This window comes from Bradysia coprophila, unplaced genomic scaffold, assembly GCF_014529535.1.
Source record: "Bradysia coprophila strain Holo2 unplaced genomic scaffold, BU_Bcop_v1 contig_232, whole genome shotgun sequence".
Lineage (NCBI taxonomy): Eukaryota > Metazoa > Arthropoda > Insecta > Diptera > Sciaridae > Bradysia > Bradysia coprophila.
The window spans coordinates 699942-713283 of NW_023503493.1; the positions used below are offsets into that span (position 1 = coordinate 699942).

A 13342-nucleotide genomic window follows, 5' to 3' on the forward strand; every position below is an offset into this window, starting at 1 on the left:
GCTATTCTTGAAAATGACTGAATCAAACATCTAATCTGATCGAATTAAAAATGTTAGCTTTGATGTTCACAAGTGTGAAATTGTTATTATATGAACAACGTTAATAATGAACGGATTTCTCAAGAATTTTAAGAGAGAATTGTTCTGTCAGCACTTTTAACAATTTCGTGCGGACTTGGTGAAGACGCAGCTTATTGTTTTTTGTTATCGAATCACACATAACAGTCTGATCTTGTTAGCGAATCATCTGTATCATAGAATTACACCTAACACCAAACGTATGACATTCGATGTATTTTCGGCTCGCCGCTCAATAATTATGTAAACATTACATGCTCGAAACGAAATACAATTATTGCACAAACATTTATGCACCTTGACGGCCGATAAACAAAAAAAAAAAATTTGCTGCGATCCAACAGCTTGATGCATTTGAATCTGGGTGTATATATTATGCGACAGTCTGATGGATAAATCATTAGTCTTTGATCAGTTATCATCAGTTGCATAATATTGTTAATTTGGATTATGCAACAGTTGATGAACAGTCGGTGAACTATTTATTGTGAAAAACGTGCGATTTTTTGTATGCAGTAGATTCGGGCTAGCATATCACTCTAAAAATGATGAAGCGCTTCACTTGTCTTCTGCTGGCCGGTATTCTTATACAGTGCATAACCGTTACGGTTGCATCACCTTTGGATAAGTACGTTTTTCTATTTTGTGTAAAAATTGACATTACTGTGCCTTCACACAGCGACGCGAAAGTGACGGATGCGAAAATTTTCTTTTGTCCTAATGTCAAAGAACAAAAGAAAAATTTCGCATCTGTCACTTTCGCGTCGTTGTGTGTAGAAACACTTATGGATCACACATAAATGACCGCTTTTTTCAGTGCTGCTGGCAGATTGAAATCATTATTAACTCGCTTAATACAAGGTCATTTCTCCCCACAGGCGTACCAACTTATCATTTCTCTGGAAAGAACAGGTTAAGACACTTCTGAGTTAATCACGAATGCGGCCAAACACAAACTTTGACAATTTTGAACACACTTAGGACAGATTGTGTGAAATGGCAACTTGATAAAAATAATTTTTTGCCTTCAAGTTTACTTTTCACACAATCTCTGATGAGTGTGCTTAACAAAACTTGTCTAAATTGTCAAAATTTGTGTTTCACCCGCCTTCGTAAGTGTCTTAACCTTAACCTTTCAGAACCTTTGATAAATATGCGTTCTGGAGAGTTTAATGTATGTTCTACCTCCCAATTAGGGGGTCTCTTTGGGGGTAGAAAACACATTTGACTCACGAAAATGCATATATTTAGCGAGTTTTTAATGATTTAACTACTTAGCTGCCAGCGCTGAGGACGTCATTTATGAATGATCCTTACCTAATAGAATAGATTCAACACGCCCTAAGCAGTAGGATAGACTCAACAGGTGAAATAGTCGAAGAAGACACCAGTCTCAATTAAGCGAAAACTCCATGCGAGTGATCTCTAATAGACCTTTTAACTTCGAACAAGGACTAGATGGTCTGGAGAGATGAATTGACAGTTGACAACTGTAATCGATTCGCTTTTGATCACTTTTTACTTTGTATTCAACTAAAGTGAACGAAAATAATGAAAAGCGAACCGATTACAGCTGTCAACTGTCAATTCATCCCTCTAGACCATCTAGTCTTTTTTCGAACTTAGAAGGTCTATTTTGACCATTTTGTCAACACTTTCATTGATTTTGACGTCATCTAACCTACTTCTGCAAGGGTTGTGGTGATCATATTGTCATTGTCAATGTCATTTGATATGTCAAATTAGTTGTCAACTTCATCCAGTTACCCTCAATTTTTGAAAAATTTATTTGAAATCTTAATTTTTCTGAGGTCAATTGAATCAATTTGACAGCTCATTTGACACTTATTTGAAAAAAAAAAACCCGCTATTTGATAATGATCTCTTACATCGCCAAAAAGTGATTTGTTTTTTGGAGACGAAATTGATCTAGTTTCGAAACGGCGTCCCAGCCGTCATATTAGCATCTCTCTGCGATAATCCTGATCCTAATTTTGAAATTTTTCAATTTCCTGCAGAACCAAATTATCCAGCGCAAACGATGTGGAATCGAATCAACGAACAAAACGAGAACCTGACGTGGCGTTAGTTCTGTCAATCATCGATAAAAAATCGAGGAAAATTAAAAAAATCGAAATTGGCGTGGACGACGATGGGTTCGATATCAACGATCGACGTCCGACAATCACATCGGACGAGGGTAAACGTCTCATAACCAAATTGTTACAGGACGGCGGTGTTCAAATCAAATCCAATGTGGCGGAAAAGGATGCGAAGAGTGGAAAGTGGGAGGAATTGTTTGAAACGCTTCAAGATGCTAACGAATCCGAACGTTCGCATACGCAAAAGATTACGAAAGGCCACAGTTCCGATGACGATAAATTGGACAAGATATTGCAATTTTTAGCAAAATTGAATGAAAAAAATGGCGGCTCTCAGTCAACCGAAAACTGTGAAAATTCTGACTGTGAAAATGACAATGACGTGAAGCGAAAGCCGAAACCAGAGCACATTAGTGGTAGAAACGATGATACCCAAGAATCTAAGCGTAGACCGAAGCCGCCTCATGTCGATGCCGGAAGCTCTGAAGACTGCGACGATTGTGACGAAAATAACAACGACGTAAAGCGCAGACCGAAACCAGTCCACATTGATGACAAATACGGAGAGCCTGAGGATACCCAAGGATCTGTCAAACGAAAGCCAAAGCCATCTCACAGTGATGAAAGTCCCGAAGACTGCGAAGATTGCGACGAAAACAAGAACGACGTAAAGCGAAGACCAAAACCATTGCACATTGATGACGTAGATGAAGATAGTGACGAAGAACTTCAGGAACCAGACAGCCGAGCTCATCGACGCCCGAAACCACAACATAACCGCTACAAAGATAAGGATACTCAACGAAAACCAAAGTCGTCTCACATTGACGTTGAAAGTCCCGAAGATTGTGAAGATTGCGAAGAAAATAAAAACGACGTAAAGCGCCGACCGAAACCACTGCACATTGATGACAAATACGAAGATCCTGAGGATACCCAAGGATCTGTCAAACGAAGACCGAAGCCATCTCACATAGACGTTGAAGGTCCCGAAGACTGCGAAGATTGTGACGAAAACAAGAACGACGTAAAGCGCAGACCGAAACCAGTACACACTGATGACAAAACCGAAGAGCCCGAGGACATTGATGAAAGTCCCGAAGACTGTGAAGATTGTGACGAAAACAAGAACGACGTAAAGCGTAGACCGAAACCAGCACACATTGAAGACAGAGATGAAGATAGTGACGAAGAACTTGAGGAACCAGACAACCGAGCTCATCGACGCCCGAAACCACAACATAACAGCTACAAAGATAAGGATACTCAAGGATCTGCTAAACGAAAACCGAAGCCGTCTCACATTGACGTTGAAAGTCCCGAAGATTGTGAAGATTGCGAAGAAAATAAAAACGACGTAAAGCGAAGACCGAAGCCAGTGCACATTCATGACAAATACGAAGATCCTGAGGATACCCAAGGATCTGTTAAACGAAGACCAAAGCCGTCTCGCAGTGATGAAGGTCCCGAAGACTGTGAAGATTGTGATGAAAATAGCAATGATGTGAAGCGTAAACCGAAACCAGTGCACGTTGATGACGGAGATGAAACTAGTGACGAGGAACTTGAAAAACCGGACAACCGAGCTCACCGACGCCCGAAACCACAACATAACCACAGAGATAAGGATACTCAAGGATCCGTTAAACGAAAACCGAAGCCGTCTCACATTGACGTTGAAAGCCCAGAAGACTGCGAAGATTGTGAAGAAAATAACAATGACGTAAAGCGAAGACCGAAGCCAGTGCATATTGATGAAAAATACGAAGAGCCTGACGATACCCAAGAATCTGTCAAACGAAGACCAAAGCCGTCTCATATTGACGTTGAGAGTACAGAAGACTGTGAAGATTGCGACGAAACTAACAATGACGTAAAGCGAAGACCGAAACCATTACACATTGATGACGGAGATGAAACTAGTGACGAGGAACTTGAGGAACCAGACAACCGAGCTCATCGACGCCCGAAACCACAACATAACCGCTACAAAGATAAGGATACTCAAGGATCCGTCAAACGGAAACCAAAGCCGTCTCACATTGACGTTGAAAGCCCAGAAGACTGCGAAGACTGCGAAGAAAATAACAACGACGTAAAGCGCAGACCAAAACCAGTGCACATTGATGACAAAACCGAAGAGCCTGAGGATACCCAAGGATCTGTCAAACGAAGACCAAAGCCGTCTCACATTGAATCGAAGAGCTCTGAAGAATGCGAGGATTGTGATGGAAATGGAAACGATGTAAAACGGCAACAAAAACCAAAACACATCTACGACAAAGAATCTGATAATGAAGATGAAGAGAACCAGTCATGTCCTGATGATTTAGACGAAGAACAGCTACTTCAAGGTATCGCATTCGTACAAAGTCAATTGAAACGTTTCCTGGGCATCGAGTGTACATGCAATCCAACAGAGAACACTGTCTTGAAAGAAGATTGTCCAATACATAAAACATCATCTGCGCGCCGCAGAAGGGAACACCAAGATGAAAGTGTACTAAGTGGTCGATCGTCAGCAGAAAGCCGGGGGAAAATCTCCAAAAGCAAAAAATTTACGAAAAAAGCTTCTGTAAAAGATGTAAAGAAGGGAAACAGTGGACCGAAGAAGATCACAAACAAGCCCGATTTGACGACTGCCAATAGCATTGCAAAGCAAAGAGTTATTGCAACGGCGAAACATTTGCCAAGAGTCACAGCTGACGACATCATCAATTTATTGAAAGAGCTTGGATTATCAGCGGACAAGGTAACAAAATCTGAAATTACTCCTACAAACAGCCGCTCTCCATCGAAAAAGCATGACACAGCCAATGACGATCTGCAGTTCTTTCGTAACGAGTCCAGTGTACATAGATCCTCGGCCAACGGCGAATCGTCATCTAAGAAAAATCGACGAAAATTACGAAATCGGAGAAAAGGAAGAAAAGCTTCCTCATCAAGAGACGTCTCGGCAACTTCAATCAAACGAAAGCAAAGAGGTATCGAAAGTGACGAAATTGCAGCCAAACAAGACGAAACCTCGCCTCTACATAATTACAAAGCCGAAGGTTATACAGAAGAAATCTTACTATCTCGTCCTGTAGAATCCGCTGCTGAAGACAGCGTCGACCCGGACATTGAAATTCTGAAAAGTATATTCGCTAAGTATAAGGAACATGCTGCGGCTGTCAAACAGAACGATAATGTAATGGTCGAAACCAGTGACGAATCGCCAAGTACTTCAACCGATCAAGACAGTCGGGTCGAGGGAACAGAACCTGGCATTACCGAATCGGTGGAAAATATTCTAAAAGAAGTTTCAGAAGAAGGTAACGGCTGGACAGACGATTCCGATTCGTCAAAAGAGTATGTGATAGCACAGGTGTCGGATAGTAATTACCGAGATTTGTACAAGAAATTTGCAAGTTTGTTTGGTGACACCGCAACCGTGGACAGTGACAGTTCGACAACTATCGACGGTGATAAGTAGGAAAGAATGAACGGGGCTCTGTAAGATGGTTTAAGTTTAAGTTTTTTTTTATTAATAAAATTTGTATTCAAACGAAATGCAACGGTTTTTGATTATATAATCTGCTGCTCCTTTCCAACAACAAACATTGTCCGCAGGTTACTAAATAATATAGTCTTGGTATACCCTTCCATACACACCTTGAATGAATTTTCATCAACGGTTTTTATTTTGAATTATTTTCGTAACAAATACACACACGCACATAAGGACATACAGCCACACATATTCTATACAACTGGTGTAGTTCCCCGGCTTTGCTCGGGATTGCTATAATGACAAAATACTTTCAAGCGTCACAAACATTTTCAGTCACTTGTGACGCAAATTATTTTTTGTAAAATTTTCTTTCACAAATTTTTTGAGTCAATTTTTTGTTGATAAAACTTTTACGTACTGCGCACAATGCGTCACCCTCAGCGATATCAGTTATTTTGTAAGTAAGATAAAGGACTCGCGTCACATTTACCCTTTAAGGGTTTTTTGACTGATATCACCACTTTTGTGAGTATGTCATGTCGACAACATCAAAAAACCTTATGGAAGTTAAAAAATTCTAGGGAAATCAGTCTGAATCCCAAAGTCTAGAAACCAATCTTGGAACATCTCACTTATATCGAAAACAACCCTAATCCATCAAACAAAACCGATGTAAGTTAGTTAGTGCCAGAGGAATCGTCTGTCATCCCAAAATTTAGGAACCAACCTTGGAACACCTTACTCATGTCGAAAATAACCCAAATCCATCGAAAAATCCGATGGAAGTTAGGAGGTGCCAGAGGAATCATCTGTCATCCCAAAATTTAGGAACCAACCTAGGAACACCTCACTTATGTCGAAAATAACCCAAATCCATCAAAAAATCCGATGGAAGGTAGGAAGTGCCAGAGGAATCATCTGTCATCCCAAAATTTAGGAACCAACCTTGGAACGCCTTACTCATGTCGAAAATAACCCAAATCCATCGAAAAATCCGATGGAAGTTAGGAAGTGCTAGAGGAATCATCTGTCATCCCAAAATTTAGGAACCAACCTTGGACCACATCACTCATCTCGAAAATAACCCAAATCCATCAAAAATACCGATGGAAGTAAGATAGTGCCAGAGGAATCATCTGTCATCCCAAAATTTAGGAACCAACGTTGGAACACATCAATCATGTCGTAAATAACTCAAATCCATCCAAAAATCCAATAAAAGTTAGTAACTGCCAGAGGAAACATCCTAAAATTTAGGAGCCAACCTAGTCGAAGTAAATGTAAACCACCGAAGGAAAATCTGCAAAACTACACGGAATTCTAGTGTAACGCAGGATCATTGAAGCAATAGGTTTGTTCCAAAGTCATTTCGAAATGTCAAATTACATTCACTGATGGCTCTTCACCTCAACTTTCAGGTTGACGACAGAGAGATGCTAATATGACGATTGGGTCGTTTCGGCAGAAACCAATTTCAAAATCATTCGACAAATTCCTTCTATCCGTCGAAACGACCCAGTCGTCATATTAGCATCTCTCTGTCAAAACTGTCCAGCATCTGGTTGACGAAAATGTTAACGAAAAATGTTGAAAGAAATTTGTTGACGTTTTGGTTATGTTCATTTCTGTGGATGAAATCATTGTTCGTGTTGTCAAAGTTCGGGTTTACAGGGTTAACAGTTAATTGCAACAAACATATGACGATTTCAACAGAATTCGTCGATGGTATGGTGAATTCAATCAAAATATATGAACGTTACCATTACCAAACTTTGTTTTATTTTTATTATTAAAAAAAGGAAATGTCTACCACTTCTTGTTACGAAAATAATGTTCGAACTGGAAAGCGTAAAACTGAATTCACATTATTATTTGCCTAGACCTCCTATTGGACAACGACCATCGCGACACATACCTGTTGGCGCGATGCCAACCATATCATCGCACATCTGTCCGTTAGGTGAATTATGAGATTCCTGGCTTCCATCCGCATACTTGCATATTATTTGACATGAAAGGCGTCGATTTTTTGTCGCATTGATAAGGGTTCTATCTGATGCATTATCTTCACATATTTGTTTTTCTGTTGGTTTTTATACAACAAATGAAAACTTTAGTGCTAAACGACTTATAAATTATTTAAATAATTGCCTTCGTCATTGGGTTCCAGTATACCCTGCGCAGAAGTAAACTCAAACAGATTGAGTGCAATCATTACAGCGAAAACAGCAAGCGGTAAATTTCGTCCCATTTTATATTCTTTGATAATCACAAAATCCTCAGAGTTACTAAATTTAAAATGTCGTTTGAAGTTCTTTTATACACATTTTTGCGTACCGCGAAATCATGCTCACACGTTATTAAGCGGGCGCAATGCAAGTCCACTATCAAAAAAAGTTTTTAAAAAAATGGGACGATTTACAGCAACTTTTTGACTTCCACACTAACTTCAACGACCCACAAACTTAGATATTTGTAATCCAGGCATCCATACAAGTTCAACGAGCTAACACACGTTACAGTAGCATGTGATTTAGCTGAGATATTGAATTTCAAAATTTTGATTTTTGTATGAAAATAACAGAGCGTTGCTAATATGACGGCTGGGACGACGGAACGGCAACTCTGGCACTACCTAGCTTCCATCGGATTTTTGATGGATTTTGGTTATTTTCGACATGAGTGAGGTGTTCTAAGGTTGGTTCCTAAATTTTGGGATTCAGACTGATTTCTCTAGAATTTTTAGACCCGTACGAAGTACTGGGGTCTAATATGTTTACGCATACGTTTGTAACACGTCGAATTGGACTCCCTGAGTAAGGGGAAACCTATTGTGGTTGTATAGAGATGCCAAATCCGCGAAAAAAAAAATATCGCTGAGGGTGACGCATTGTGCGCCGTACGCAAAAGTTTTATCAACAAAAAATTGACTTCAAAAATTTGTGAAAGAAAATTATACAAAAAATAAATTTGCGTCACGAGTGGCAGATTTTGAGAAAGCTGTTGTTAGGAAAATGGTTAAAAAATGTGCTGAAAGAGTTTAAACGGAAGAAACCCTAATCATCTGTCACTTTGTGACGCAGTTTTTTTGCAATTTTCTTCCACAAATTTTTTTGTGGCAATTTTTTGTTGATAACACTTTTGCGTACAATGCGTCACCCTCAGCGATATCAGTTATTTTGTAAGTAAGATATAGGACCTGCATCACATTTACCTCTTACGGGCTTTTTGACTGATAATTTATTAAAGAAAAAGGTTTAATTAACTTTTTATCGAAATCAAATAAAATTGACATACTTATGTTCTACATTAAGTTTATTATTTATTTCAATGGCTAAAATAGTGCATTACAACTAAGCCATTGAAAGTCACTCAATAAATAGTTATTTGCATCACTTGGTTTGAAACCATCAAATTACAGTTTAAGTGTGAATTCGTATGCCGATGGAATAATTTTAGCATAAGTATGTATGTTTCGTCGAGACGAAGTCCAGTACGAATACTTTCGCTTTATTTGATAGGTATTGACCGTACCAATCAGGGAAAAAACAGTTTATGAAATTCGGTTCACCAGAGCGTGAGCTAGGTCTCTTGGAGTGAGCTCATATCCGGCTACTCGGCCGTACAGTGAACGTGGAGTATTTTGTCAATATCTCGAGTAAATTTTGACCGAATTTCATGAATTTTTAGCCCCGTACGAAGTACAAAGGGGCTTATAGGATTACGATGCCGTGTGTAATTGATTGATTTCGAAGCAGACGGTCAGGGCAAAGTGTTTGCCTATGTTCATAGATGACGAATCTGCAATAAAAATTTTGTCTGTCCGTCTGTCCGTCTGTCACGTCGATATCTTGAGTAAATCAAATCCGATTTCAAAAATTTTTTTTCCCTGAAAGATAGTCGAAATAGTGAGGCTAAGTTCGAAGATGGGCATATTCGGGTCGGCCCTTCGTGAGTAAGGGCCACCTAAGTGATTTAAGGTCTTTTGGTGATATTTATGGCAAAACAAACGATGGAAATGTAAATGACATGGCAAATGATAGGTATTGTCAATACCAATCCAGGAAAAAAAAGTTTTTTAAAATCGGGTGAGTGGACCGTGAGTTAGGGCCTTAGAAGTGAAATGCTACTAGGGCCCTATGTGTATTTTACATAGAACTCGAGTAAATTTCATTCGTTTTTCGTAATTTTTGTTTCATTTGGAAGGTAATCAAAGGCCGAATAGAATGTTGTTGAAAAAAAAAATTAAATTTGGGTCCTCGGACTGAGGCCGATACTAGGCCCTTCAAAAAAAAAATTTTTAGGGCGATTTGAAATTTTTGTTTCATTTGAAAGGAACGTTAACCGGCGCAATAGGCTTACGGTCAAAGTAGGGTGACAGACGCACTAGGACCACGTATGCAATAGATATACGGGTTTGTACGGGGCTCCGACGGTTCTGATGGCTCGTTTGTTTGAAAAACAATAAGTTTCTTCCAAGGCCGTTCAAAATGTCAATCGTCATCCACTGAGAAGCCAACAAACATAACCTCACTTTGAAGTTTTAACGAACAAATTTGTTTAATTTGCGGTTATGTTTGCTTCTGCGGATGACGGTCGGTTGTTTCGGTCTATCAAAATTCGTATGGAAGAAACCTATATCCATATTACGATTAGCGACTTCAACGACGACTTTCTTCGTAAAACCATATTCGACTTAGTTCAGGGTGTGGATTTGAGTAGTAAGTCACAAATATTCTATTTGTAAAATCTTTTCAATTTGGAAATATTTTGGCTTCTTATTTTTCATATTTCTACAATATTTGACAAAAAAATCACGAAAAAAATAGATTAACCCCTTCCTCATTTACCTGATTACAGATAGATGCTAATTTATGACGACTGCGACGTCGTTTCGTCGGATAGACGGAATATGTCGAATGACAGCTAGTATTTTGCAAGGTATAGATAAAGTGTGGAGGTAATGATTTACTCAGATGGCCCGATTTTCTATTCCATTTCTTGTTTTTAACGAAGGGAATAGGTGGCGTTTGTATCGAACTTTCGTGCAACCGCATATCTGATTCGGTATATATGACATTACCTCCACACTATATTTACCTTGGTTTTTTGCGAAAGAATTTAACACATTTTCTCTCGACCAAAATCAAAATCATTCGAAATATTCGCTCTATCCGTCGAAACGTCCCAGTCGTTATATTAGCATCTCTCTGAATGAAAGTCGGGATCCGTAATTTCTCTGATCAGCTGAGTGTTTGCATTACCTTCAGTGTCATAAAGGCAAGTTCCAGTGCTCTAGGATTTTTTCGTCTGGGCTCCTACAGACAGGACTTCAAAATCATGTCCGGAGCGTTAGCGGAGGACTTGACGCAGTCTAACTTCCAAAAAAAGAACGAAGAAAATTTTTTGAGACGCGGCAACTATATAGCCGAACATTTCAGTTTCTACCCTTTGGTTTATATCACCACAAAACATATTTTATCATATTCTCGCTTCAAATACGAACAAAACGAGACTATGTAGCTTTAAAATTACCGGAGATACATCGTTTTGAAATTGGTCACTTTTCATACAAAATACACCAAATTGACTTTTCCCAAACAATCAAAATCTTTCAACTTACTCTGTATGTTTCTATCTATCTATCGACGGACGATCTCGGAAACTAGTCAGCCAATCTCCATGAAATTTTGCAGGAACCTCAGGGTGGGCATAAAAATGAAATTGTGATACGCCATTACCCCAGGAAAAACCAGAATTTTGTTTTATTGGCCTCGAAGTGGTTTCTGAGTGTGGTTTTCGAGGGTCGGGAACGCGTTTTCGGCTGTAGCTTAGCTGTATTGAAACCTACAGAGGCGTGCGACCCATCAAATGAAAGGTATTCGTAACACGATTCGAACAAAAAAATAATTTAAAAAAATCGGGGCAGATTCGTTTGAGCTAGAGTGATTAGAGTGACCAAATTTTGAGCAACTCGAGCGTAGGATGAAAGGACTAATATTTTTTTGGGTTATGAAAGATAGAGAGTTATTTTCTTCGGCAAAGTCTCAGAGTTTTACAGAGGGGCATATGTGAATAATGTCGAAAGTTGGAAATGGGTGGGTCAATTGGGGTTTTGGAGATATTTCTTGAATGGTGGCAGATAGAGAATTACTTTCTTCGTCAAATTTTCGATTTTCGTCAAATTTTCGAATTTCGTCGAATTTTCGATTTTCGTCAAATTTTCGATTTTCGTTAAATTTCGTCAAATTTTCGAATTTCGTCAAATTTTCCATTTTCGTTAAATTTCGTCAAATTTTCGAATTACGTCAAATTTTCGAATTTCGTCAAATTTTCCATTTTCGTCAAATTTTCGATTTTCGTTAAATTTCGTCAAATTTTCGAATTTCGTCAAATTTTCGATTTTCCTCAAATTTTAAATTTTCGTCAAATTTTTGATTTTCGTCAAATTTTCGAATTTCGTCAAATTTTCGAATCTCGTCAAATTTTCAAATTTTGCCAAATTTCCGAATTTCTGTTATAAACTGTTATAAAAAGCAGTGTTCTAAAACTTCTAAAACGACTGATATCCCAACAAAAATCTCTTCGAGAAAAGTGTGACGCAGTCTTTGAAGTACAATTTCTAAAATGAATGATATCGCTAGAGTTGACGCTTTCAGCTTCGTTACGCAAAAATTAAATTTTACACCCAATTTTAGTTCAAACAAGCTGGCTTAGTTTTACTCATCATCTGCCAAATAATTTTTACCAAAAAAAATTTGACTGGAAACAACCAAAATTTTACCAAAAAAATCTGTGTCGCAAAGTGACAAATGTTCAGGAACAGACCAGCAAGAAAATTTATCTGTCACATGCGACGCAGATTTTTTTGGTAAAATTTAATTTTTGCGTAACGAAGCTGAAAGCGTCAACTCTAGCGATATCATTCATTTTAGAAATCGTACTTCAAAGACTGCGTCACACTTTTCTCGAAGAGATTTTTGTTGAGTTTTTAATTGTGAGAACTTCAGGAATCCGTCGATCTGAAAAAAGTGACCAGTACTATTAACACGATATTTGAAGTTCTACTAATGAGAGTTGATGTCTCGAAAAAAGTAAAAATTGTTGAGGAAATCCATCTAGCCGAAAAAATTCGCGATGGAGAGACTTGTGGTTCATAGTGGACACAACACAGTTTTGCACACAGTTAATTTATCTTCATTTACCATGCATTCGGAATCACAAGGACTTTCAAATTGTACCGCACTTACCATGGTCACCATGGCATGGTGTCCATTACACAAGGGCCGGAAGTGTCTCATTTATCCTGTGATGTATTTCTACTCGAAAATGTTTCCAATATTTTAAGTTCATTTCAACTATGATTCGCTAGACTTGTTCGTGAGCAAATTGTTTTTAAAACATTGGATCAAGCACCACCGTCGGAATTTGTATCAATTGCAAATGAAGACAAACAAACAAACAAACAAACAAACATTGAACTTTATGGTATAACAAAAACAATCTACGTCGGTTGTTCCATGGACTTAAAATTGTTCCTAATCTCATAGAGAGAGAGAGAGAGAGAGAGAGAGAGAGAGAGAGACAGATAGATAGAGAGATTACAATACAGCATTTTGCCTCCAATTTTTTTCTTGCATTTTTTATCTTCATCATGTTAAGCAATTCT

General features: G+C 38.5%; 1 protein-coding gene across 1 annotated transcript; it reads left to right on the plus strand.

The window, feature by feature from the left end:
- The first annotated feature begins 496 nt into the window (after positions 1 to 496).
- On the plus strand, positions 497 to 6135 carry LOC119077172 (nucleolar protein dao-5-like). Its single transcript, XM_037184354.1, has 6 exons — positions 497 to 706; positions 2097 to 2973; positions 3112 to 3153; positions 3265 to 3459; positions 3580 to 5675; positions 6124 to 6135. Exons 1-5 carry the CDS (start codon positions 624 to 626, stop codon positions 5653 to 5655), a joined length of 3273 nt encoding a protein of 1090 aa, XP_037040249.1. The 5' UTR covers positions 497 to 623; the 3' UTR covers positions 5656 to 5675; positions 6124 to 6135.
- The last annotated feature ends 7207 nt before the right edge of the window (positions 6136 to 13342 follow it).

What these genes read in the sequence shown, in the direction of transcription:
- LOC119077172 (XM_037184354.1), top strand. Translation starts at nt 624, where the DNA reads ATGATGAAGCGCTTCACTTGTCTTCTGCTGGCCGGTATTCTTATACAG. An exon ending in GAAGACCGAAGCCATCTCAC is followed by an intron (nt 3,154 to 3,264) that starts ATAGACGTTGAA and finishes GAGCCCGAGGAC; the next exon opens with ATTGATGAAAGTCCCGAAGA. An exon ending in AGGATACTCAAGGATCTGCT is followed by an intron (nt 3,460 to 3,579) that starts AAACGAAAACCG and finishes CATGACAAATAC; the next exon opens with GAAGATCCTGAGGATACCCA.